Source organism: Nothobranchius furzeri, chromosome 4 (assembly GCF_043380555.1).
Source record: "Nothobranchius furzeri strain GRZ-AD chromosome 4, NfurGRZ-RIMD1, whole genome shotgun sequence".
NCBI classification, from domain to species: Eukaryota; Metazoa; Chordata; class Actinopteri; order Cyprinodontiformes; family Nothobranchiidae; genus Nothobranchius; species Nothobranchius furzeri.
In genome coordinates, this window is record NC_091744.1 from 54,310,675 (window position 1) to 54,338,486 (window position 27,812).

The following is a 27,812-nucleotide window of genomic DNA, read 5'->3' on the forward strand; positions in this document are numbered from 1 at the left end:
CAGGTCAAACCAGTTTCTGGTCTTCTTAAAACACTCCAGACTAACCAGTTTGATAGCAAGCCTCTTATAGAAATATCTACCTCTGCTTCATCATAAAACACAAGTCTATTCAGCTAATAGACTACTTTTAAATTCCTGAAAAAACAAACAAAATAAAAACACACGCAATGATTTTCTCAGGAATATCAGTGGCACCTAAATGAGACTCAAGAACACTTAGAAAGTTAAAGTGTTCCAGGTGAAGACACATCCTGGAGTTGTGCTAGCATACCTGCAGGGAGCGTGGTAGAAGGGATATCCAGGGTGAGGGACGTGGTTGCAGTACCCAGACTGATTCCACATGGTGCTTTTCTTGTTCCACATAAAAGACAGCTCACCAGGATGGAGGATGTTTCTATTTCTAGTTCTGTGGAATCCAACTCAGGCAGCTTGGAGCCGCCCAACTCAGCCTCGCTTCTCTCGCATTTACAGTGGCTCCATGGGGAGAGAACAAGAGGTTGCTGGGTTCAAAGCCTGATATTACGAAGGAAGATGAGGTGGGGAAATAGTCTGAGGACTCCAAAAAAGCAGGTTGAGATTTTGTCAGGTAAGTCGTGACGAAGACACCTGGAAATGCCGCCTGCCTCTGCTCAACAGCTGTGACTGTTCAGCACAGTCCGAGACGAGTGCCCCAGGTGAAGTCTGACATGTCTGGTTACTCCTCTTTGTCCTGCCTCCAGCTACTCATCCTCCCTTGTGTCTCAGATGCAATCAGGACAGCAGATGTCAAATTTGCAGAGATTTTCTTCTGCATCCTAAACCATCAGAGAGCACAGCGCATATTCAGACTGCACAGACGGAGATCTACATCTGACAGTTTTCAAGATTAGCAGAGGATTTCATGAACATCAGTTTATCTCAGAGTCTCTGAAGGTGACCAGGGGCAGTTTTAGCCACCCACACACACGTATCTCCTCACTTCACAGGTGCCAAAAATCCATCTCGTGACACTCGCAGGCTAAACCTCACAGTCGGAGTCCCTCCACTGGCTCTACATTTCCTCTGAGGCAGCCGGTGCTGTCACAAGTGCTAATTCCCCGAATCGCAGGATTCTCACTGGCTCTCCAGCCTCTTCCATCCGCCACGGCGCACAGAGCTGAATGACCGAGCGGGTAAAATCACAGGGAGGAAAGGAGAAAGAGAGACGGGCAGGATGTGGCAGAGAGAGGCTGCATCTATCAGGAGTGAAAGACAGAAAATGAGGAAGAGCTGCATTCCTTTCCCGCCTCACGCTCATCTGGCAGGATACACACCGGTGGGAGGAGGAGTGTTTGGGGGGGGGATGGACTGACTCTAACTCTATTTAAATGCCCTTTGAGACTGAATTCAGTGTTATTTGAGAACTGAGCGTGCACCCTTTTGTTCTGTTTTACCTTGAGGGGAAGAATGTATTTAGTATTTGGGTGACGAAAATCCAGTCCTGTTCCTAGAATAAAATATTCCCATTTGGTGGTTCATGAAATGAGGGGGATACACAGAGTTTCAGTGACTGTCAATTCAATTATAGCTAAAAAAAAAACTTTTAATGGTTTGAACAAAGTGGAAAATAAAAGATCCAGTTGGTGTAACCCATGTTTACTGGATGATTACATGTCATCTCATGCTTGATGAGGCACACACTTAGCAGGAATTATCCGCTTCTGTGGTTGTCATAAAAGTAAAATGTCATCACTTTATGTTTACTGCTGGGAAACACAATCTCAGTAGAACTGCTGAGTAACAGCAGCGTGAAAGTTTGAGTCAGAGCAATCAAACCAAACTAAGTTATACTGAAAACTACAGGTGGGGTTAAGATTCAGTCACAATCACTGCAGACCTCAGTAGAGACACCTGTAGCAAACGTGAACCTTTCTTGATTGTTTCTTTTAGGGCTGGGCGATATGGCCTCAAATTAGGGCTGCACGATATTAGGAAAACCTGCGATATTCAATAACAGTGCTTAGTATTGCGATATCGATATTACTTGCGATAAATGAACAAATACTAAAGTATGCAGTGTTGATGTCGTCTGGCGTGTGAAGTCTGCTCTGGGTTCAAAGCAAACAAAAGCTAATGCAAGAATTCCATTACAACATAACATTTTTATTGCAAACATATGCAGCTGCACCTGCTACTGAATTAGCAGCAAAACAACAAACTGCATGCATGCAGTTTCTCAGTGACTTTAAAACATCACCTCCACCAGAAAACTTTTTCTGATGCTCCAAATACAGAAAAACATCCCTTACCAGGGTTTTTGAATAAATAAAAAAAATCAGAAAATAAGTTTAAATGTTAAATAATAGTTAACATCACTTAAATGCAACAGCAAATTCTCTCATTGCTACCGAGCATTTTCTCCACTTATGTGGTTATGATAGAAGGCTGTTGCTGTAATTGGGAAGTGAACTGTGCTGGGCCAAACTAGGAGAATAATAAGATTTTCTGAGGGAAAGAGAAAAACAATTGTCTACCTTTCAGAAGAGGAACTGGCAAAAAAACTACATGGAAAATATGTGAAAACATTTGTTTTTAACCCCAAATTGAACAAGTTTACCTAGATCTTAAAAAGTAGCTCAGATGATGAAACTGCAACTATGATTCTGATAACAAGCTAACAAATTGAACTAGCTCCTCGTAGAAAACCAGCTAGCAGAGCTTACTGACAGTTTATGTGCAGCAGCAAATCAACTATCCTGATTAACAAGGTCATAAAAGCTCATAAATGAAAAATCACTTTGATGTGTGGAGGAACTTTTCCAGGCTCTCTTTAGCAGCTCAGGGTGGGACTGGGAGGAGAGTGCTGTAGCTTTTTAGCTGGAAGCTAACCGGAGCCTGGGGCTAACACTAGCGACATGAAGGTGGGTTGGTTCACCGGCACGTGTCGGAGTCAGCCCGGTAAAAATGATTAACGACACCGAGCGGAGTCATGTTCATGTTTGAAAGCAGCGCTGATTCCAGAAACCTCAGCACAAAGTGCGTTTGTTGCTCTGAGCCAGCATGACGAACAAGGGAACGGCGCCGCTAACTCTGTTCGGGTGTTGCTTTCCAAAAGGGTCTATGTAGGGGGCGGGCGTATTACGTGAACGGACCCATCTGATTGGCCGCATATCATAAGGGCTTCATTTGATTGGTCAAATAATACTTCCGTGTAAAAAACAGAGATGGTTTACAAAAAGTTGATGTATGACACGGATGGAAATGTTTGAACCAAACATTTATCGCTGTTTTTGCCGTGTTTTGCGATGGGCCTCTCGCATGTCCTGTTATCGCGATGACGATAATTTTTCGATATATTGTGCAGCCCTACCTCAAATGTATATTGCGATATAATCTGAAGCATGTGCGGTAACGATATATATTGTGATATATTTTTTCCTCTGTTTATATATGTCAAAATGACATGCTTTTAAATATCCTCATGTGGCAAATATATGCCACTTGAGGCATATAGGCCTCCTCCTCCGCCCACTCCATTGTCATGGTCTGCGTCTGCCCCTTCCTTCATGTGCCTCCTGGTGTTTCTCCATCCTCTCTAGATTCCCTTCTGTGTCCCTCATGTGTCATGTCTGCGTCTTCCTCATGTGTCTTCTGGTTTTCCCCATTTCCCCCTAGATCTCCAGCCCTCTAGGTTTCTCAAGTCATTTCCTTTAGTTACAGCCTTTCATGATTTAGTATGTTTTTTCCCATCAGTGTTTATTATTTTTCTCCCCCCTCCCTTTGAATTGTAGTTATGTTTTATTCTTAGGTCAAGTTAGTTTCTCCCCTGATTAGTCATTGCCTTCACCTGGTCCTCCTCCCACACCCCACACACCTGCTGCTCATCTCCCTCTCATCATCCCTGTGTGTTTAAGCCCTGTCTTGTCTCAGTGTCTTGTCGGTCCATTGTTTGTACTCTGTCAGTCTCGTCTCTCATCGTGGATTATTAGGGTTTTTGGTCTTCTCGTGTTCTTCAGAGTTTTGGTTTTCCAGATCGTTATCTGGATTTTGGCTCCCAGCCTTTGGACTTATTTTTGTTCTCCTTAAAAATAAAGGATTTTTTCTTATTCATTATCTCTGACGCGTGTCATCCTGGGTGCTGCATTTGGGTCCTACCATCCCGTATCGCGACACCATGCTTGCAGTCAATGCCATTCTGTTGTCTCAATGTCAGCAGGGTGCACATCTTAGTGACGTCATGTGTTATCGCGATATCGCGGTATTGCGATATAGCCCAAAACTCTATCATTACCCAATTTTATATCGTTTCTACCTTATATCGTTTATATTGCCCACCCTTAGGTTGTTTCTCACATTGCATCACAGGATTGTGCGGCCAGAAACGTGCAGGTTTGGAGGATTCAGCCTAACAGATGGTTCACTCTTGCTGTGTGGTCAATACGGCCCACTGGGGCCCTGAAAAAAAAAGCTTTCTTCTAATTCATAAAGGACCGCAAAATACGAAAGAGATGGTTGCAGGTGATCAGCAGATTAAACCTGGAAGAAAGCCTGGATTTCAGCACCAACTGAGATTTTGTGAGGCTCAGCTTGTTCATGCTGAGTCTGTATGACGTTGTTTAGAGAAGATGTTGTTAAAAATATTCAGGTTTGCATTTCATAAATTCAGTTAAAAAATAAATATATGTCTCCCCAGCAGATGTGTGTGAATTGGACCAAAGTTTTTGTCATCCCAGAACTCCTACAGGCTTTAAATAACTTCAATGTTGTTATCAATACCTGTCTTTAGACATTAAAGTGCCTTTGTATTGGGGATTGTGCCTGCTAATTCTCTAGAAAGTGTTCATTGTGTCTTGGCAGCAGAATATAAAGTTTGTTTTTGCACAAAGATGTGAACAAAGATTCACCTATCAGGTTTATCAGAACAAGAACACCTGTGCAAGGTTTGTGCCTTCTCGGGTCGATTTACTTCTAATGATTTACAACAAATAATTGAGTTGAAAAGAACATTTAGATCTTGATTTTAACAGCTAGTAAGCCGTATACGGCAACCACTGGATTCCCTGCCCACCACTGTATGACGTTACTGTGTTGTTATCGTCCATGCAACAACAAATATTGATGTGGAGGAACTTGTTGTAATTAAAACTAAGCCCTCGTCATTGAACTTGAAAATCTCTATCTCAGGATGAATTTAAAATGTCAGTTGTTTTTTAGGGGTGGGACTTTAACATGTTAATTATGATTAATTAATTAGAAAAAAAATGACGTCTTTAAAAAAATTCACGCAATTAATCACAGCTTGCATTTCAAGCAAGACGGAACCTTTGTCATCGCATATCATCGATAGCATCGAATATCACAGTTTATGCACAGTGCTAATGGCTACTAAAACGGAATAAAAACGGAAAGAAATTGCCTTGCTTGGACTGATGCAGGATTTAGGAAACATGTGAGCCTCTTTTATTAACTTGTAAAGAAAAAAATTTTTTTAATTAAAAAACCTTCCTGAAAACTACAGAGTCCGTCTCACGGATATTTTTCTGAGATCGTCTTTGCTGCTGCCCGATGGCACCGGAAACTTTACAAAAGTCGAAGTGAGCTTTATTTTTAACATTTATGTAACATTTGTGCAGCGCTGAAAGCACCAGACAGAATAATTTTTGCCCTGAACAGTAGTTTATGAAAGTAGCGGCACTTCCTTAAATAGGTTTGGCGGGTGACGTGAACCGGAAGACTGGCGCTGGGGATGTTGGGTAATGGTGTTCGGATGGTCTGAGCGGCTCTGCGGTGCCTCCCTAGAGGAGGTTGACGGATGAGAGGGAGGTTGCGTGACAGTGCGTTGCTATCACTAAGCAGCGAGGTGTGAAGCGGTCATCAGCTGATTGGGAGCTAAATGGGCGGATGTTGAAGAGCATCAGGGGCAGCGAGGAACAAGAAAGTTGTGTTCATGCTGGAGATCACACCAGATTCGCTGCTGCAGGAGTGAATCTGCGGGTCTGCAGCTATCCCCTTCTTGAAGCAACAGTGGGACTTCCCATGTAAGGAAGGTCTGCTCACCTGTTCGTCAGATCATTAATTCCTCATCGTGGTCTTTTTTCTTCCCATTAGGGCTGAACGATTAATTGCATATGCAATAAATTGCGATACGAAAAAATGAGATTTTCAAACCGCAAAGGCTGCAATTTTAACTTCTTACCAGCAGGTGGCAGTAATGCACCCAAGGCTTGATTGTCAACCGCCATTAAACACCAACAAAGGAAGAGGAAACTAAGTCACATGACTTGTGAGCGTCTCAAACCAGGCAGAAAAAGTAGAACTTCAATAACGGCGTCAGGATCGACAGAATGTAGTGGTGCACAAAGTTTGATACCAAAGAGGAGTAGTACGTCAATTGTGTGGAATTATTTTGGATTTAAAAAAGAAGATGCTGTGCAACGTCACATATTGTGCAGAATCTGCCTTACTACCGTTGCTACCCCACGAGGTAAGACTACAAACCTTTTCCAACACCTGAAAAACCACCACACGACCATATATGAGAGCTGCATGGCTAAAATGCCAGCTACAAGTGCTTCAACTGCAACTTCTGGCCGACGGGGATCGCTGACTGAGCTATTTGAAAACATCACTCCTTACGAACTTCATTCGAAGCGGCACACAGTCATAACTGGTGCTATAATGGAGTTTATAGCTAAAGATATGATGCCCGTCAAAATAGTGACCAAGCCTGGGTTCACGTCTTTGATTAGCACAATCGATAAGTGATACATGATGCCATCACGCACACATTTTAGCCAGATAGCCATACCTGAGCTATACAAAAAATGCCAACAGAAAGTTGCAACAGAGCTGAAAACAGTGGACTTTTTTGCAACTACAACTGACCTGTGGTCCAGCCACACAGTGGAGCCCTACCAGAGTCTGACAGTGCATTGCATCGATGAAGACTCAAATCTCAGAGCTCGTTGCCTTCAAGCATCATACTTCCTGGATGACCACACGGGAGAAAACCTTGCAGCCGGCCTAAGAGAGGGGACCTACTGAGCTGAGACCTACTCGAAGAAAACCTCGTTTGCATAACGATGGACAACGCATCGAACATGGTGATGGCAGCCCAGCTAAATGAATGGACAAGACTCCAATGCTTTGGGCACCGATTACATCTTGCTATTGGTACGTAAATGAGTATTTGGTTATCATCTATGATTTGTAAGTGGATGTGTGCACAGAAACAGACGTGTGTGTGTGCATGTAAAAGAGAATGAATAAAAGGAGAATGTGTTTTTTTATCCTAAATTGATGACTTTCTATCCTGTCATGTGCCTAATTTGAACTCTAGTTTGTTGTGTGCTGCTGTTACTAGGTGCATATATTATCAAGAAACGTGTTGCTTCTTTAGGTTTAATAAGAAGTTAAGAACTGGTGAAACGTGAACAATTGAAACTTTGATTTACCAAAATGGGGAAAAAAATTCTCCAGCTCTTTAAGCACTTTTTTCTAAATTATCCTGCACTTTACAGTAAGTTAAGTTAATAACTGGAAATCAGTAATTTTTTTATATGTGTTGTACACATATAAAAAATTACTAATGAAGGTAAAGTGCACATTGTGTAGTTTACCTTCATTTATTTATTTATAGACTGACCACTCAAGTTCTGACTGTTTAAAAAATACAGCTCCATTGTTTACATATCATGTTTCAACAAACATGGGAAGTTAAATATTGAAGTGGTAAAGCCTCAGGGGGAGTTTGCATTACTGTTGTCATCTGCACTTTAGTAATTGTGTTTTACTACTTATTTGCACCTTTTTAGCAAAATACATAGGTACTTTGTTATTGTGAATGCATACAAGACTGCAAGTCAAAGTTTTTTGTAAGTTTAAAACTGTGATTTTACAAAAACAAAAAGAAAAAAGTCCTTTATATTCAGTCATGCTTGGTTTGTATTTAACATAACATAAATCTACCTTACAAGAATGATTAATATATAGTGAACCATATTGTTTATAATATACATAGATGTTTGCTTGAATTAGTAGAAAAATACACAAGAAAAGCGCCTTGAGAAAATAATACTATTTAAATCGCAATTGCAATATTTAGGGGAAAAAATCGCAATTAGATTATTTATCAAAATCGTTCAGCCCTACTTCCCATCACCCTCCAGTCATTTTAAAGGGTTTTAAGGGTCTTTGTTTAACTGAAGGAAGTTTGACTGCATCCAGTCGTTTACTTGCTCTAGACACTGACAGAGTGAGTCCAGCGGACGATAGTCACTAGGTGATCGGGCTAGGTAGATCTGGGTGTCATCAGCATAGCTGTGATAGGCGATGTTGTTAATAAGTATGACCTGGGTCTTGTTTCCTATCACACAGTGACATTTGAATAATTAAAATGCTTTTTTTAATTAAATGCTTTAGTTTACATAAATAACCATGTATAATGTTTGAGTCTGTCTCATAATTTTAATTTAAAAATTGCTTTGAGGGCACATTTTCCTGAATGATTAAAATGTGATTAATTAATTACAAAGCCTCTTTTTAATTAGATTAATTTTTTTAATTGGGTCCCACACTTATTGTTTTCATAAGGTCATGTCTGATCATTTCCACCCCATTCCGATCATTTGAAAATCATCAGGTCAGGCCCAACCTGCGATCCTAATATCCCTACACAAGAATCGTTGGGAAAATCCCAGATTTGTCAGACCACATCTGGATTTTTCAGTCAATTCCATATCTAATGTTTAGTTCTGTTATTTAGGTCATGTTTCACACATGTTGGAAATCACTGGGACCTAGGTACACACCCCACATTGATAATTAACATGACCTCTGAGAACAGTTTACATAGAATGGTAAAATATGAAGATTTTATGCAACAATAATTTGGAATAGTGAACTTTGCATTTGAACAATAGGATGTTTAGCCTCTTACCAGTGGTGACACATGATTCCCAAATCCCAAGAGTGTTACACTTTTACTGGGTGGAGGTGGAGATCTCAGACCTAACTCATTTGGGCACCTTGTGTCACCACAAAGGATGCTATTGCGCTTCTGCTGCTGTTGAGATAGATGGCACCTCTGGTGAAGTCTCCTTATCCTATCTGGAACATCTGAGCTCAGCTGAGTGTTGTTATGTTCTTAACTGTGTATGCGTTTGTGTGTGTGCGCGTGCATTCGTGTGCCCTTGTGTGCGAGTGTTTGAGAGAGGGGTTTGGGGAAGGGGGCTATAATCAGTATATTGCTTTTATGTTTACGGAGAAAATGATACAAAAGTGAGAATGTAAAGCACTTTGAGTGACATTTTATGTATGAAAAGTTCTTTATAAATAAAGTTTTGATTGATTGATTGATTGATTGATTGATTGATTGATTGATTGATTGATTGATTGATGATTGATTGATTGATTTACAGCAGGCCAAAAGTTTGGACACACCTGTCTTATTCAATTTGTTGTCTTTATTTTCATGACCACATACATTAGTAGAGTCTCACTGAAGGCATCAAAACTATGAATGAACACATGTGGAGCTATGTACTTAACCAAAAAAGGTGAAATAACTGAAAAAATGTTTTAGATGCTATTTTCTTCAAAAAAGCCACCATTTGCTCTAATTACTGCTTTGCACACTCTTGGCATTCTCTTGATGAGCTTCAAGAGGTAGTCCTTCAAGACTGTTGAAAAACCATTTCAAGTGACTACCTCTTGAAGCTCATCAAGAGAATGCCAAGACTTCTGTACAACTTCGAGGAGCTCCTGGTCCACCATCCAGCACCTCAGGAGGGGGAAGCAGGAGGAGCAATGTGGCTTATGTCCTAGCTGTGGAACACTGGACCAGCTCTATACCCTTAGGGGGGTCCTGGAGGGTGCGTGGGAGTTCGCCCAGCCAATCTACATGTGTTTTGTGGATTTGGAGAAGGCGTTTGAATGCATCTCTCGGGGGTCCTTTAAAGGGTGCTTCGGGAGTATGGGGTACCAGGCCCTCTGATAAGGCTTGTTAGGTCCCTGTAAGACCTGTGTCAGAGCTTGGTCCACATTGCCGGCAGTAAGTTGGGCTCGTTCCCAGTGAGAGGTGGACTCTGCCAAGGCTGCCCTTAGTCACCGATTCTGTTCATAACTTTTATGGACAGTATTTCAGGGCACAGCCAAGGTGTTGAGAGGATACTTTTTGGTGGCCTGAGGATTGAGTCTCTGCTTTTGTAGATGATGTGGTCCTGTTGGCTTCATCAGATCATGATCTCTGGCTTTCACTAGAGCGGTTCGCAGCCGAGTGTGAAGCAGCTGGGATGAGAATCAGCTTCTCTAAATCTGAGACCATGGTCTTGAGTCAGAAATGGGTAGAATACCTTCTCTAGGTCAGGGATGAGGTCCTGCTCCAGGTGGAGGAGGTTAAGTATCTCAGGGTCTTGTTCACAAGTGAGGATAAGATGGAACGCAAGATTGACAGCTGGATTGGTGCTGCATCTGCAGTGATGTGGGCATTGTACCGATCTGTCTTGGTGAAGAGACAGCTGAGCCGAAAAGCAAAGCTCTTGATTTACCGGTCGATCTACGTTCCTACCCTCACATATGGTGACGAGCTTTGGGTAGTGACCGAAAGAATGAGATTGTAGATACAAGTGGCAAATGAGTTTTCTCCGCAGGGTGGCTGGGCTCTTTCTCCATTAGAGATAGGGTGAGTGTTAAGTTCATGGAGCTTTCTTCTTCTTCGGCCATGTTCTCTTAATAATGTACACACTTGGTCGGTTGATTACTTTTCCCGTTTCTTTTATTGTCCACAACACAGGAGGGAAAAACATACATCCATTTTTAGCAGTTCGCGCTTCACACACACAGCTAACCCGGAACAGGAAGTGAAGTCAACTATTATCGCCAAAAATAAAATCATTTCCAAAAATAAAATGATAATCAGAAAACATCTTTTACAACACAAGATAAACTTATATATTTACTCAAGAGAACACAAATCTAACACCCCCCCTTGTTCTCATGCTGTTAACCCATAGCATCTTATGCATTTCCAAAGAACCATTTTTGGAACTTTCTGAGTCTCACTCTTGTAACAGGTTTTGTTAGAATGTCTGCAGCCATTTCTTCTGAAGGACAGTGTTCAATGCGGATTTTTCCTTCATTTATCGCTTCACGAATAAAGTGATATTTCACATCAATGTGCTTCGACCTCTGTCTGTTCACTGGATTTTTACTCAAAGCAATGGCCCCTTGGTTGTCCCCAAACAGTTTGGTACATGTGTACCTTTTTCTGTCCATGCCGTTTAACAGTTGGGATAAGTACATGCTTTCTTGAGTAGTGGTTGCAAGGCCAATGTATTTAGCTTCGCATGTTGAGAGTGCCACTGTAGGCTGTTTCTTTGTTTTCCAAGATATTACTGGTCCCTCTTCAGTAAGTGCGAAACAGTAGCCTGTTGTACTGCGTCTGTCTTTTACAGAGGACGCCCAGTCAGAGTCACTGTAAGCAATTAGATCTAGATCCTCACTGCTTTTCTTAAAGATCAGTTCAAAGTCATTTGTGCCTTTTAGGTATCTGAGGACTTGTTTTGCCATTACTAAGTCCTCTCTCGTGGGTTCAGATAGTGTTTGAGATAGTCTGCTAACAACCCAGCTTATATCTGGTCTCGTACACGTCATGGCATATATCAGACTGCCCACTTTTTCTCTGTACTCTCTTGAGTTAACTGTTTCATTTGCATCACTTCCTCCACATGTAGTATTGTCCGTTTTAATTCGCACGGTGTGGTTCTAGGTTTGCATTCTGACATCCCAAAGCGTTCCAACACTCTTTGAATGTACCTCTTCTGATTCATCCTGATTTCAGCCTCTTTTTGTATAAACTGGATACCAAGAAAACTGGATATTTTCCCCAGGTCTTTCATGTTAAACTTTGACCTCATTGTTTCTTTGAATGTGTTTAACAAGTATTCATTGCTAGCTGCAATGATCAAGTCATCTACCCAGATGATAACCAGTAGAGTTTCATGGTCAATGTCCTTTCTGTATACACAGTGATCCGAGAGATTTCTTTCAAAGTCATTTTGTTCAAGGTAGTCATTCAAGAGTTTGTACCAGTTTCTCGCTGATTGTTTTAACCCGTAAAGGGATTTCTTTAGTTTGTACACCAAATTGTCTCCTGACTCTGTTTGCTCAAAACCTTCTGGTTGGTTCATGTATATTTCTTCCTCAATGGGAGCATGCAAATATGCCGTTTTAACATCCATTTGGTGGATAATAAGATCATTCTGGACTGATATTTGCATTAGGGTTCGCACAGATGTCATGTTTGCTGTTGGTGCAAATGTCTCTTGGTAGTCTATACCTTGTGTTTGGCTGTAACCTTTTGCTACAAACCTGGCTTTGAATATTTGTCCTTGTTCATTTTCTTTGAGGGCGTAGACCCATTTTCCTCCAATGGTGTTTTTACCAGTGGGTAAAGTAGTCAGTTCGAATGTGTCATTTTCTTTCAGAGAGTTGATTTCTTCTGCCATTGCCTGTTTCCATCTTGATGCCTCTGGTGACATCAGTGCCTCCTTATAGGTTTGGGGGATTCCACAGGTTGCTCTGTAACAATAATCAACACTTACAGAAGTTACATTACCTAACTCTTTGCAGTTAGACGTGTAATCCTCTAAATATTTAGAAGGCTTCCTTTCTCTGTTAGGATAGCGTTCGGTTTTGTTTTGCTCATCACCCTCATTTCTTTCTGTGTCAAGGTCTGATTAATTTTTGTTGGTTTCCTCTTCTCTAGTAGGTCTGTTTTCTGCTGCATTTTCATTTTGTTGTTCTGTACTTTCTTTTGAGGGCACTACATACTCATAAGTTTGAATTTCTGTGTCGTATTCGTCAGTCTGTGTTTGTTGTTCAACAGCATTCTTCTTGATAAATTTCACAAGTCTGTGTTTTGACACTTTTCCTGTGTGTGGGTAATAAACCAGGTATGCTGGGCTATTTTTACTGTATCCCACAAATATTCCTTTTTCACATCTGGGATCAAGTTTCTTGTGGTCATGTATGTATGCATAACAGTCTGACCCAAATATCCACAGTTTTGAAAGATCTGGTCTTTTCCCTGTTAACATCTGATATGGTGTACTTTTAGTCCTGTTACTGTAGCATCTGTTTTGAGTGTGTGCTGCATTTTCAATGGCATAAGGCCATAATTCTTTTGGCAGCCCTTTTTCTAGTAAAAGACACCTCCCCATTTCAAAAAGAGTTCTCCATTGTCTCTCAGCTGTACCATTCTGATGAGGAGAACATGGCGCAGATGTCTCATGTTTTATACCCTTTTCTCTTAAAAGAGACTGAAAGGAACTGCTCGTGAATTCGGTGCCATTGTCCGATCTAATACACTTATGTTGAGGGTCTGACCTCATGAGGAAATTACTATGCAGTGATTTTCTCCAAAATGACTGTGCTTAAATTGCTCTGAAAAGCAAATAATCACATCAGCGCCAAGAAACTTCATTTCCCATGATGCTTTGCACACGGAAGCATTGGGATGATGTCACCGCCTAATACCAGAAACACGTTCTGCGGGAGGCGGGAGCTTGGACAGCTTTCCCGCGACTTCAAAGACTATAAATCATTAACGGAACAAAGAAAACTCCATTCTTTTGCCCAGGATACCTGGCGGTAAGGACACGCTTGTCGAACGCTCCGACTCCCTTGAGCACGCGGAAGCTCTAAGTGCCCAAGTTGAGCCCACGGAACCGCTGAAAACTAAGCTACAAGCCATCAGGTCTGTTCAACCGCTCGCTGCGCTAGCTGCTGAAGGGAGAACACAGAACCGGACTGAAAAATCAGCAACTCCGTCAAACTCACGGAGAACGCCGAGAACAACAGAGAAAGCGACAACTCCATCAAACCGACGGACGACGCCAAACTGCGGAGAAACACGGAGAACCGTCAAATCAAACAGTGAGGGACGCTTCACTGTTCTGGTGATCAGAAACTCATCTCCTTCTCTCTCTTTCCTTCTTCCGTTTTCTCTATAGTCCAGAATAAGCAATAAAACCGCGCTATTGCTTAAAAAGTAGCTTCGTGTTTTCCTCTTTCGCTCCCAATATGTCCATCGGGTCATTTTGAAAGAATAAACTGCTTATTGATCATTGTTTGGTATCTTTAAATGTTTTCTTCTTGGCCACGTGGTTAAACTAAAAGATATTATTCGTGATTAATCTTTTGTGTTGTTTCATGACCATTTTGAAGTGTTTTGAGTGAATTTAAGGTTAAGTTACTTATGATTCTAAGTGCCTTGGAAGTTAAAGTGCAAGTTGCCACCCACACTTTAGTCAGACAAAGGGGTCAGCCATCTTGTATATGGACTCCATTTTAGAAACACACACACACATACATACACATAACACACCTTGAACATTATTTTGAATATACATCCTTTTATTATATCACATGGTTATTATTCATTTATGCCACTGTTTATTCATTTGACAAATTGTTCAATTAAATGTTATAAAATTCAGATTTTCGTCTCCAGTAGCTTTGTTGTGTCGAAGAGAAGTCTCTGCTCCAAGGATTCTACGAACTTCAAGAAAGACTGATAAGAGTTTTGGATTCAATTTTTCCCCGGTAGAACGGGGTGGTGCCCCGGAGATGTCTAAGAATATCTTAATTAATTAATAAATCAGTAAATATTCTCATATTTACAGAATTTATTGAAGAATCCAAAAGTAAGTTAAAGCTTACGAATTGCTCGCTCCTAATAACCCCAACACTTAACACTGCCGTATGGTGCACAGTCAGCTAGGAACTTTGCTGTAGCCTCTGTAGTGTCGCTTTTCTGTTTTAAAAAATAGACTGACACTGCCCCTGAAAAATCATCTGTGAATAATATAGCATACTTGTGACCACTCTGGCCACTTGGTTCAATGGGGCCGGCTAGATCAGTGTGTACCCACTGTAATGGCTCACTCGCTTTTGGGTCGCTTTGTCTGTTTCTGTTGTTGGTAAATTTTCCTTCTGTGCACACATGACAATCTAACACGCCTCTTCCTGTGATTTTCATGCCATCTACAACATCAGGTAGCTTTAACACATCGCTAACATTGCAATGTCCTAAAATTTCGTGCCATGTTTTCACATCACAAGTCAGATTAACAGTGTCACAGGACATCATGTCATTGAATGATGTTTCATTGTTTACCGTTTGTAAATAGTAGAGTCTGTTGTGTTCTTCGATGGAGAAGACTGTCCCATCTTTGTTCACTAGTTCATTCTGTTCCTTCTTGAAGATCACCTGTGGTTGTAGCTGCCTTCACTGAAAATATGCTCTGAGGGTAGGATGGGATGAACAGGGCATCTCTCAGTGTTATGGTGGTACAGTGTCCTTGTGTGTCCTGTAGAGAGACATTGGCATCTCCCCTCTTGAGTGTGACGTTATTAGTCCTGGATCCGTCAGCGAGCTCCATGTAGTGTTTCTTTGGATCAAAAGTCTCATCAAACTTTATGAACTTGTTCTTCTCAGTAATGATGTGTGAAGTAGCACCACAGTCCACCATTAGTCCTTCTCTTATTATATCAGTAGGTAGAAGTTTTTGACTAACTCTAAATACAAACGTCTGCTCTTCCTTCTTGTCCTCTTTTTTCTACAGCTAGTTTTGCATCATCTCTGTGCTTGGTTTTTCTTCTACATGTCTCATCACTGTGTGTCGAGCTTCTATGATAGCTACACCACTTAGGTGTTCCCTTTTGGCGACAATCTTTCACAAAATGTCCTCGGTTTCCGCATCCATGACAGGTGATTGAGGTTAAATCGACCTTCATCACATTATCCGTTTTCACTTTGTTGTCGAATTTCTCGGTTTCCTCATAACTCCGTAGGTTGCTTTTGAACTGTGTGAATGTTAAATCTTCACTGCTTTGAGTTGTGTGAATAGCAAATGGCTTGTAAGCTTCAGGAAGCCCCTTTAAAATCATAGCGATAATAAGTCCATCACTGATGACTTCTTTTGCATTTCTTAGAAAGGTCACTGCTTTTTCAGCTCGGATAATATAGTCTGTCACTGTCTCATCTGGTTTCTTCTGTAAAGACGTCAGCTCTGTGTACAGTGCAATGATTCTGGGCTTGCCTTTACTATCGTAGTGGTCACGTAGTATTTTTAGAGCTTTTCTTCCGTCGTCAGTCGCATCTCTCATTACCAACGAGAGGCTTTTATCGTCAAGAAACTGAATTAGCTCAGCATAGCATTCAGCATTCTTGTCTGCATCTGGGTTATCGGCTGATAATATAGTGTCCTTTAGGCCAATGATCCGCATGTGGCCGAGAAACTTTGCCTCCCAGAGTTCGTAACTGTTTTCGTCTCCGTTGAACACTAACCTCTGCCATCTTCCTCCTGTTGTGTCACGCCTGGGCCCATAACCTGTTAAGTTCATGGAGCTTTCTTCTTCTTCGGCCATGTTCTCTTAATAATGTACACACTTGGTCGGTTGATTACTTTTCCCGTTTCTTTTATTGTCCACAACACAGGAGGGAAAAACATACATCCATTTTTAGCAGTTCGCGCTTCACACACAGCTAACCCGGAACAGGAAGTGAAGTCAACTATTATCGCCAAAATAAAATAATTTCCAAAAATAAAATGATAATCAGAAATTATCTTTTACAACACAAGATAAACTTATATATTTACTCGAGAGAACACAAATCTAACAGTGAGAAACTTGGTCATCCGGGAGGGGTATGGAGTAGACCCACTAGGGTTGTCACGGTAACCAGTGTAGTGATAAACCCTGGTAAAAAGGTTGACAATAATAATAACTGTCTTGTTTTTAAAAAAATATATTATCCCGATGGATTACCGTGGCTGCGGTGTAGGCGCGGTGACCCTTACCACCCACCGTATCATCTGCTGAAGTTGCTGGTGGTACATGCGCACTTTGTTGTTTACAACCAAAACTTTTTTGAAGCTTAAGTGTCATGGTCTGCATCCTGCGTCCCCCTAATGTGTTCTCCAGCCCCCCTCTAGGTTCCCCTTATATGTCTCCTTGTGTTCCTCATGTGCCTCTTTGTGTTCCCCAGCCCACTCCAGGTTCTCCCCTTAGGTTTCTGTGCCCCTTTAGGTCTCCAACCCCTCCAGGTGTCCCTCTAGGATCCCCCTCATGTGTACCTAAGCTTCCTGTGCCCCTTCTTGTCTCCAGCTCCCACCAGGTTTCCCAGGTTCACTTATTCTTTAGTTTTCTTTGTATTTATATTATCTAGCTGGTTTTTCCCTGTAGTTTTCATAGGTGCGGGTTTTCTTCTAGCTTCCTTCCTTGGTCCGTCCCCACCGGTTTATTAGTTCTCCTTTTCTCCTTAGATCATTAGTTATTTGTCTTGTTCTAGTCTTTAGGTTTGGTTATTATTCATAGGTCATGTTTATTTCCCCTTCTCAGCTTAGATTCCTCTCCCTGATTAGTAAATTGATTTCACCTGGTTTCTCTCTCCCCACGCACCTGCAGCTCATCTCCCAATCATCCTGCTCCTGTTTATAAAACCCTGTCTGCGTCTCAATATGTTGTTGGTCCATTGTCATTGCCAGCGTTGTTCTCCCCCCCTCTTAGGTCTCTAGGCTTTGGCTCTGTGCCCTCTTAGGTTTCTAGGTTTTTTGGCTAAGTCATTCTTAATAAAGAACGTTTTCTTTTACATCCTCTCCTACCTCGTGTCGTTCTGGGTATCTGCACATTGGGTCCAACTCCTCCAACCCACAACGTGACATGAAGCTGAAATAATGGCCAAAGGAGGAGACAGCAGTGCTCAGGACATTTATTATCCCTCAAAGAAGTCAGAAGTACGGGCATTTTTTGGATATTTGAAGAATGCCGAGGGACAGTTGATAGAAGACTGCTATCCTGTTTGCAGCACGAGCAGAAAAAGTGTCTGTGAAAGGCAGCAATGCTTCAAATCTCAAGACACATCTGCGTGACCATCACCCACAACTCTACAGTCAACGCAAGGCAAGCTAACGTTAGCGTTTTAGTTAAAATGCGTGATCCGAGGATTTGGGTTGAGGGAGAATGCAACGAGCTGCTATATAAAGCAGCCGCAGCGCCGCTACCTGCATATAAACCGTGTAACGAACACCCCCATATTGAAATGACGCTATGCATTACGGGGCTCCCAGGGGCAGATAAGAGTTGGTCTCTCTCTGAGAATAATTATGAATATAACAATGATTACTGCCTGATGACATTTTCCCAAATCTGCAAAGCTCACTGGAAGGACACAAACCGAGGACAATATTTTCCTGATATAGGGTTTATTGCTCAAGTAAGGGTAAAAAAGTATCTGATTAGAAGGCTACTTGAGTACTGAGTATCATCTGATCTAATATTTTTAAATGATGACATCAAACAGACAAAAAATAAGTAGTTATGGGTAAATATTGGTATTTTAAAGACTAAAGGGGAAAACTGTAAACAAATAAACAACATAATTACAAAATAACAAATTTTAGGCAAAATTTAGACACAAACTGAGCACAATATTTTCCTGATATACAGGGTTTATTTAGTTGCCTGAAAATGTAACACGTTTAAAAATATACTGGGATAATACCAAAAGCCGTGATAATTTTGGTCACAATAACCATGAGGTTCACACAGGGACAACACTAATACCCGCTGCTCCTCCATATTGAGAGGAGCCAGTTGAGTTGGCTCAGGCATCTAGTTAGAATGCCTCCTGGATGCCTCCCTGGATAGGTTTTCCAGGCATGTCCAACCGGGAGGAGACCTATAGGGAGACCCAAGACATGCTGGAGGGACTATGCCTCACAGCTGGCCAGAGAACGCTTTGGGATTCACCACGAGGAGCTGGCCGAAGTGGCTGGGGAGAGGGAAGTCTGGGCCTCCCTGCTCATGCTGCTGCCTACACGACCCGACCCTGAATAAGCAGACGAAAATGGATGGATGGATGGATGGATGGACTTTGAAGAAGTCATTCCCTTATTTCAATATATAAATTGCTGTGGTCTCTGTATAAATTAATTCATTGAGTCGTTTTTTGTGGGAAAAAAGGTCCCCTGTTTCAGGAAGTAGAAGTTAGTTGAGGGTGGGGGCAGGATACTCATTATTATTCATGATATGCAATAGGGCTGGGCGATATGGCCCAAAATCAATATCACGATATATTGAGTATTTCACCACGGTAACGATGAATGGACGATAACTACAGACATGCGCGACAAGTCATATTTTTATGTGACTCAAGGTGGTACAGCTTCTTAAAGGGACACAAACGTTGCCAACCTACACACATCTTTTATAATTTTTTTATAATCAAATGTATTGACATGGGAAGAATTATTTCGATAAGAGTCAGAAATTTCGATAACGATAAATTTTCGATTTATTGCCCAGTCCTAATATAAAAACATCTCGCCTTTTTTAGGCTAGATGAAGAGGCAACGCAACTCTTCTGCTGCCTCTGCTCTTCTTTCTGGGGTAGAAATTACAACATTGATGTTTCATGTCCATAAATGACTCAAGTCTGAATGGGTTCCGCCATGCAGCAGAAACGTGCTCTGCTCTCTCCTAGCCACTAAATCAAGCACAGCCTTCTGCAGCCACAAGCCAAGATGGGTGAGTGCATGAATTCTAATTTTATTGTGTGGCGTCAGTGGCGTCTCTGACATGATAAATTAGGTGAGGCAGAGCAACTTAACAGCAACTCAAAGTACTTCTACTAGTTTATAAATGACTCAATGGCATGAGGACAGTGTCAAATCTCCTTTATGTATATAGGGAGCTTAAGTCACTTCCGCATCATGGGTCCCCGAAAGAATGAAAAAATGAATGCAAGTCAACGGGGCTAAAAATGCTATTTTCTAATCCGCTTTGCCGCTATGCGATCACACATATGCTGTACAGCAATTTAAATGAAAACTATTGATGGGTGTTTTGACCACGGTCACGTACTTTGAGATTTATTAGCTTGTAAAAGTTTATAATTAGCATGACTACAAACTAGAAATCGGCACGTCACATATGTGACATCACCACATAACCTTCTCTCCCCCAGCATAGCTGCTACTTACCACAAGACCATATTCATGGTGGTTCTTTCCCCCAGTGAGAAGTTTGCTGAACTTACAGCCCTTTCCCCTCAGTTTTCTCCGTGTCTGGTTCGATGGCGTCACTTTGGGGAAGCGCATTGGTAGTTCTGGACTTATTTTCACACAAAACCTAAAATATTACTTCCCCCGTTCGAAAATAAGTGCGTTCTTGGTATCAAAATGTGTCTTAAAAATTCACGGACATCATGTGTGAAATCCATGGCACAAAACAAGCGGAATTAGAAAATAGCGTTTTTAGCCCCGTTGACTTGCGTTCATTTTTTCGTTCTTCTGAGGACCCATGATGCAGAAGTGACTTAGGCTCCCTATACGCCCTGCAGGGCTCTGGGATCCTTAGGAAACAGTCAGCTGGTAGAACCCCATGTCAGAACAAAACAGGGTGAAGCTGCTTTTAGCTACCATGCTGACAACAGATGGAATCAGCCAAATTATGATCTCATGTGCCCCAACTCTAGTAACTTTTAAATCAAAATTGAAAACCTTCATGTTTTCATCAGCCTATGAATGACTGTTTTTGTGCTGCACGCTCTGAACAGTAACTGCTCACCCTTTAACTTTGTCGGTTTCTTTTTAATTTTTTTTTCTAAATTGAAGTTGTGTGTATTTTAATTGTGCTGCGATGTTGATTTTAAGTTTCTTGCTAATTGGAAAGCACATTGAATTGCCTCTGTGTATGAAATGTGCTATATAAATAAAGATGCCTTGCCTTGTTTAAAACAAGCCCATCCCTGGTTTATTAACCTTCAGAGCTTATTAGTATCCTGGCAAAAACGTACTTAAACACACACAAATGTTTATAACAAAATCTTTTTGGTGACAGAATGGGTTTTATACAATATTACTCTAAAATGAACAATTCTGTTTGTTTCACCGATCATTTTAGGGTCAAAGATCTCCAGCTGTGCATAAAGGTCAGTTTGCAAAAACTGAAAACAATGAAACAATCTAGCGTCTGAGTTTATCTATGTTTGTTTAGTTGACAACTCCTTGACAAACGCTAACTTGGTGTATAGATGTAGATGTTTTTTATAGGCAGGACTCATTTAAAAATTACACATGGACAGTTTTTGTTTTGTGTGTGCTTATTAATTTATGAAACCTTGCACCTCGTTTTTACACACTTACTCTCATCGTGCATCACTGTCTTTTGTGAAGACAAATTCCCTTAGCCTGCTACTTAGTATGGTGAATCCAGTGGAATCTGCTTTAGCTTTAAAACAGTTTTACAATTAATCAAAGTAACAATGTCTGGTTATGGTTATAAATGACATTAGTAATGAGCTCAAAAGGATTAGTCCAACCATTTGCCCGTCTAATGTTGCATTTAGACAGAGTTTCATTTAATATCTAACAGAAACTCAAACAACAGTTAAACAGGCAGAAGAGGAGGGAATTGAAGGTAGAGAGGAATGTGGGAGGGTTGGGGGTGAATAGTGCATGTGACCTCTGATATCATAGGTTTAAAATGTATTCATAAGGCCTGAAGGAACATCATCATCTGTGGTGTAACTGGCCTGCAACAACATGTCTTTTTGTTGAGTTGAGTGTGCAGAAAGAGGAAGAGAAACAAAAGGGAGGAAAGGAGGGGGCATAAGGGCAGAGAGAATGGAAGGAAGTGAGGGAGGAGAATAAAAAAAACATGAGAGAGGAGGGACTGCGAGAGGTGAAAAGAACACTGGCTGGTGGATCTGCCCATCTCCTGCTGTTTGTTTTTGTCATAAAATTTTATTCCAGTGCAATCTCATCAGGGTCAGGAAACTAAGGCACCCCGCTTTCTTCTCCATTTTCCTGTTTCTGTTTGCCTTCAGGGTTTGAAGAGGCAGGTGGACACATTCCACCCAAACACACACACACACACACACACACACACACACAGAGAGAGAGAGAGAGAGAGAGAGAGAGAGAGAGAGAGAGAGAGAGAGAGAGAGATCAATAAAATGGGATTCAATAATAATCTGAGACTTCTACCTTTGAACTCAATTTACGATTCAGTACGGGTCCGGGAAGTGTTTCACTCAACATGTAAATGTCTATTTTTTCATCAGTCCAAACAAAGACCTGCAATGTTGGAAGGTCATAATCTTGGGAAACTGATTCATAAATGTAATAGTGGTTCCATTATTAATTACATTATTAGAGTAATACTGGGGGCTGCAGTAGCTCAGGAGGTAGAATGGGTTAAAAAAATTATGAAAATTAAACTAAACGATAAGTGCTGTGTATGATCTGCATTTTTGTGTAGTTTTAAAAAATTCTCTCTAGAGATGTTCTGATCCGATAAGGTGATCGGAAATCGGGCCAGATCACGTGTTTTTGAAAGAATCGGAATCGGGAGAAATAAAACGATTTAACTTTTCAAAACAACAAAACAACTTTTTTCATTAGTCTTGAGATAGAGATTTTCAAATTGAAAAAAAAATGGCTTAGTTTTCATTTCAATAAGTTCTTCTACATAAATAATATTTGTTTCTTGTATGAAAACAATACAGTAATGTCACATAATTTACGGCAAGCAAGGACTCACGCCGGGGACACACCGGCCGTGGAAGCGCCGCGAAAATGGGACCGCCTTCATTCGGCGCCCTTGTTAAGCTATTCTATAGACCACATGGGCCGCCGAAGCGCCGCGAATCTCCAGCCCGTGCCGTGCAGCGATCATTTCGGCGTCGGCTCTATTTTTTCGCGAGCCGCGGGTGAATCGCATCAATTCTGGCAGGAAGTCAAACCTAGACATAAGAGGCAGGCCGGTAAAGTTAACAAAATAAAGCATTTAAAATAAAATTCCGCAATAGTCAAATGTGTTCGTAATCAGACACTGCAGAAAAACCACACGAACACACACACACACATCGAACTTGTGTGTGTGTGTGACCACGTGAAGGGGTGTGTGGTTTTGGGTGTCTTTTCACGGAGCAAACAGGACAGAGAGGCAGAAAGTCTGAGGCAAGCAGTTAAGATGGATGACTTTAAATTAATTATGGAAGTTGAGAAACACAAGGAGCTGTACGACCCCTGAAAAACATGTTTATTTACGTACCCATTTCTGAAGAAACTGCTAGGATACAGCTGCAGAATTGGAGCGGGTTCCAAGAGATTCAACTGGCAGAAACAACTCATAGGTTCACACACAGAAGCACATCTGCAATACACACACACACACACGTACGCGCGCGCGCGTGTACAAACACGCAAACGTAGAGGAAAAGAGCTGAGAAAAGGCAGAGAGGAAATGGAGGACACCAAGTGTTTAAAAGAAAAACTACAGCTGACTGGGGCGCGTCTGATCTGAACTGAGGAGCGGCGAGCAGCGGCCGATATTCGTGAGCGATTCGCTTCTCGGCGCTTCGCGGCGCTTCCGTGGCGCTTCCGCGGCCGGTGTGTCCCCGGCATCAGACACCAAGTGCCGCTGTTAGCAAGCCTGCTAACACAGAGCTAACGTGTCTCCTCAGGAGAGCTAAAATATCTGCAGCTTGGTGGTATTTAGCCAATCAATTTCCCTCTGGGATTAATAAAGTATTTTTGAATTGAATTGAGTTTTAAACCGGACAGCAGAGGCAGAGCAACAGACACTTGTAATGTCTGCATACTGAGTGTTCAACATGCTAGACAAAGCTCCAAGATTCGCTGCCTTCAAACAAGCTACTTTTGCTGTCGGTTTTTCTCTTTGGGCATCAACAAAGCAAATCACCTGTCTCCATTAATCCCCAGTTTACCTCTAACAGTCACAGTTCACAGTGAAGTCAAACAGAAACGCGGAGCCAGCCCAGACCTGCCAACCTGTACGCATTTTGCGTAGCCAGTACGCAATTTGGTATCTATTTACACTGGTACGACTCACCCCTCTAAACTACGCAAAAGGCTGCGGATACGTGAGTTGAGTTCTGTGGCAAAAATGCATGTGTGGTACTCATGTCTGACAACACGACTCAGCGGCATGGTGAAGAAGTTTAAGCCACCCATCATAGAAAAGCAGAGAAAAACCAGAGCTAAATATCCTGCCTAGCCTATAGCGTAAGGCCCCCGCCCCCCTCCTCCCATCTTCATCCTGCCCGCTGCTCCTCTCTCCCTCCGGTTCTCCACTCGCTGCTATTCTGGTAAGGTAAACTGTAGCCTCTTTTATAAGACAGACCATTGTGCCATTACAGAGTGATAAATCCGAATTTGTGGGTCTCGTAAATGCGGAAAGGAGCCAAAGGGAAAGGTGATAAAACTCGATTCTGATGCGCTTAGCCTCGTAATAATATTGCCACATGAGCCCTTTGCCTCTGACGGCTAAACGCGTGTCAGCCCCGCTAATCCCTGTGGAGCAACTGTGGGAGGCCCCCGCAAAAGAGGGTGGTCGCGTTAGTGATGTATACTGCGCGCCGAGTGCCGGCCGGAAGGGATATAAACACAGATAACGGACGCAGAGACCATGGAGCTTTTGGCCGTGCGAGCGGACGAACAGATTAGTCACCTTTTTACGGGGACGGTGAGAGACAGCCAGCTTCAACAGAGTGATGAAAACATTGGCTGAGCGGGGCATCAAGTGGGACAAAAAGCAGGTCGCATCAAAGCTGAAGATCCTGAAAAAGAAATGTCATCAGTCTGACATGTCTTCTGTCTGACGCTGAATGTGCGACCCTGTATGTCACATGCAGGGGGGCCGCCCAGCGACCTCCCTGTATCCCGTCTTGGTTTGAGAGGTGCCTGATGGCAGTTTATTCTAGCTTCAGCTCTGTTACTATAAATGCTTAAACCTTCCCCAGGGAGCCGCGGCAAATCCCGTTTTGCAAACGCTATGGTCCTGTAAAAACAGTTTGTGTGTGTGTGCGCGCAGGTGTGTGTGTCAGCCGGCCGGACCGGCCATCTTTTGGTGAATGTGAACGTGTAACGTTACTTTCACTGTTGAATATTCAAGCCGAAATCTGAGCGAAAAAAATAAAAAATCTGCGACTAAAGAGAGAGGCAGCTGTGTGTGTGTGTGTGTGTGTGCGCGTGCGTGCGTGTGTGTGTGTGGGTTCATTGCAGATAGATTTGGCCTGTATATAAGGAGGAATGTGATTATTTATACAGTTTAAACATGCAGCCATTATTGTTTTTCACAGCTCGTTTTGCAACTCATGCTATGGCAGATGAGGGAGAAGCAGACAGGGATGGATTGGTTAGCAGACCTGTCAAAGAGAAGAGGGTCCGTGTGTCGCAGAAGTTTTTGTCCAAATATCAAGAACAGTGGCCATGCTTGCGACCCTCTGAACAACCTCAGCATGCATTTTGCACAATCTGCAATGATGATGTGGACATAAGTCACCAGGGAGCAGCAGGTAATTAGTAAATTAGCCCTGGTGATGTGTGCATATGTGTTTTAAGCCAATTCAATATTACATACTTGAGAACAGAAACACCTATTGCACTTTACAAAATAAATAATTACCATTAAATACATATAAATGTTTTATTTTTAATTAATTTGTATTTAAATAATTTCATGCAAGTAATTTGTATAAGCACAAATATTATATAAGGAAACTTTGGAGTTTTACTGTTTAATATTAAAATACATGATACTTTGGAGTCAGGTCAAACTGTAAAAATGTCTATAACCTTACTAGCAGGGGCGGCGTTAGGCCCAGCTACTTGGGCTCAAGCCCCGGATGTTTCATAGGAAGACCCGGATCTAAATCGCGGAAGTAACATGCAGTACCAAAGTCCAACAGAGTGGGCGCAGCTGGCAGTAGTTTGTATACAGCCTGCCTGAGCCTTCACCACTGAAGAAGAAGCCCTTCAGCAGCCGGCTTCTTCTACAGTCTCTGCCTGAAACGCATGAGTGAAGATGGACATAAGGACGTATTTTAGACCAAAAGTACAAGGACAGAACCCCAGCTTTCATGAGACTGGTGTTGACTCAGGTTTGTGAGTCTTATTTGAAAATATTTGTTGTGCTGCTGGTTTGCCTAAAGTTAGCTTATCAGGTAAAGTTGATGGAGAAAGAAAGGGAATATTTACTATCATCTCACACTAAACACTAACAGGAACAATACTCTGCCCTGAAAATGCTTAATATGTAGCTTCAGGTTAAAAATTATGTGGTACAAGACAAATATATATGATGTTGACTAGTGCATGTCACGTGTGTGTGAGTGTGTGTTAAGCCCCGGATCTTCTTCAGTCCTAAATCCGCCCCTGCTTACTAGTCAAAATAAGAACTATGAACAAGTGTGTGTGTGTGTGTGTGTGTGCGTGCGTGCGTGCATGCGTGCGTGTGTGTGTGTGTGTGTGTGTGTGTGTGTGTGTGTGTGTGTGTGTGTGTGTGTGTGTGTGTGTGTGTGTGTAAAAATTTCCATCCAGTGAATGGGGAGATTACAGCATGAAAAGCAATGGAGTTGCAAAAGTCACCGCCGCACAAGTGGTACTCAAAAACTGTTGATAAGGTTTGCAGGTCTGCCAGACAACAGAGAAAGTTACGCTAATGAACAAAGAGAAATTTCCAACAGACTGCAAAACATCGGGGTTTCTAGTTCTGCAGCACCAGAGCTGCGCGTTGGAGCTACAGGTGTTATGCAGAGAAAAGTTACCCTGCCTGCCGAAGGCTCCACCTGCCTGCTCCGTCACGTGAACATGCATTGTTCACAGCTGCATATTACGGGAGTAAACAACTCGAAATGAGAGCAAAGCTACTACTTGTAAATATATTCACAATATAAACAAGTTTTTAATTGGTGTACTTTCTAAATAAATGAAAGTGAAACTTAAAGGACAATTTGAATGTGTTTTCCTCCTATTTTGATGCTTTCCTGATCATCGTCACAGGTTGCGTCAAGCCCAGACAATTCCACAAAAGGGAAGAGAGGTGGAGCTGAGGGTGGGGCTGTAAGGCTGGGATCAACTGACGACACCCGGTCGAACTAGCTGCAAGCTAACCTGAAGCTAACCCAAAGCTAACGCGGAGGTGGGAGCTAAGCTAACGGAGGTAGCAACCTAGCTACAACCGGAGTTAACTGTGCACAACACCAGAGCTTCTGAGTCAGAGATACGCTGGGCTGACAGCTGGGTAAAACTGGGTGGAACACAGATGTCTCCCGAGAGCTCCACAAGCCGGCAGCCGCACAGCAGACAAGCGCCGTTGTGATCTGAGATGCGCAGAGCTGCCGCTGGGGAGAACCGGGTGGAAAGGTTTCCATCCCAGAGCTCCACAAGCCGTCAGCCCGCGCAGCAGACAGAAGCCGCGATCAGACAGAGATGCGTCGAGCTGCGGGGAGGGGAGAAACGGGTGGAAAACATCGGTCTCCCGAGAGCTCCACAAGCCGATAGTCGGAACCCAGCTCCACCAACATGTTATATTTCAACCATTTTCTAAAGTGCAGCATTATGTTAAATGCACTGGGTTTTACCCTATTACATTTAAATTTCATGGTTAAACAGTACATGTTAAAATCTAAGCTCAGCTCGGCAGTGACCTAAAATACATAAATATAATTTTACTTACCGAAAAAAATGAAGTGGAGACTCCTTGGATGCTCTAATAGTGCAATTAATGCCACAGCAAGTCATTTTGTCCAACAATTGCACAAATAATATCCAAAAAAGAATACACAAACACAGAGACTCAAAATCCCGGAGCAGTTTCCAAGCCAGACCGAGGCTCTACTGAGGCCTTTCCACGGAGCTAGCTCTGTGGTCACATGGGTCTGATGCTCATTAATTATACAGAATTTAGGCTTTTAATACACTTAAACAGAAGAGTGAGAAAAAAATTCACCCCCCTCAGAGTTGTCATGAGTGTAAACT

The 27,812-nt window shown here is 42.1% G+C and overlaps 1 protein-coding gene across 11 annotated transcripts in view; it reads right to left on the minus strand.

The window, feature by feature from the left end:
• Positions 1–27,812, minus strand: part of plekha7a (pleckstrin homology domain containing, family A member 7a) — a 262,547-nt gene that overhangs the window by 124,344 nt on the left and 110,391 nt on the right. The window contains exon 1 of one of the 11 annotated variants that reach the window (XM_015963840.3): positions 272–576. The exons of the other annotated variants lie outside the window; for them this stretch is intronic. Coding sequence (XP_015819326.1) covers positions 272–363 — 92 coding nt within the window. The 5' untranslated portion in view covers positions 364–576. Of the gene's footprint in view, positions 1–271; positions 577–27,812 lie in introns of those variants that run through there. 11 annotated transcript variants of the gene reach the window in all.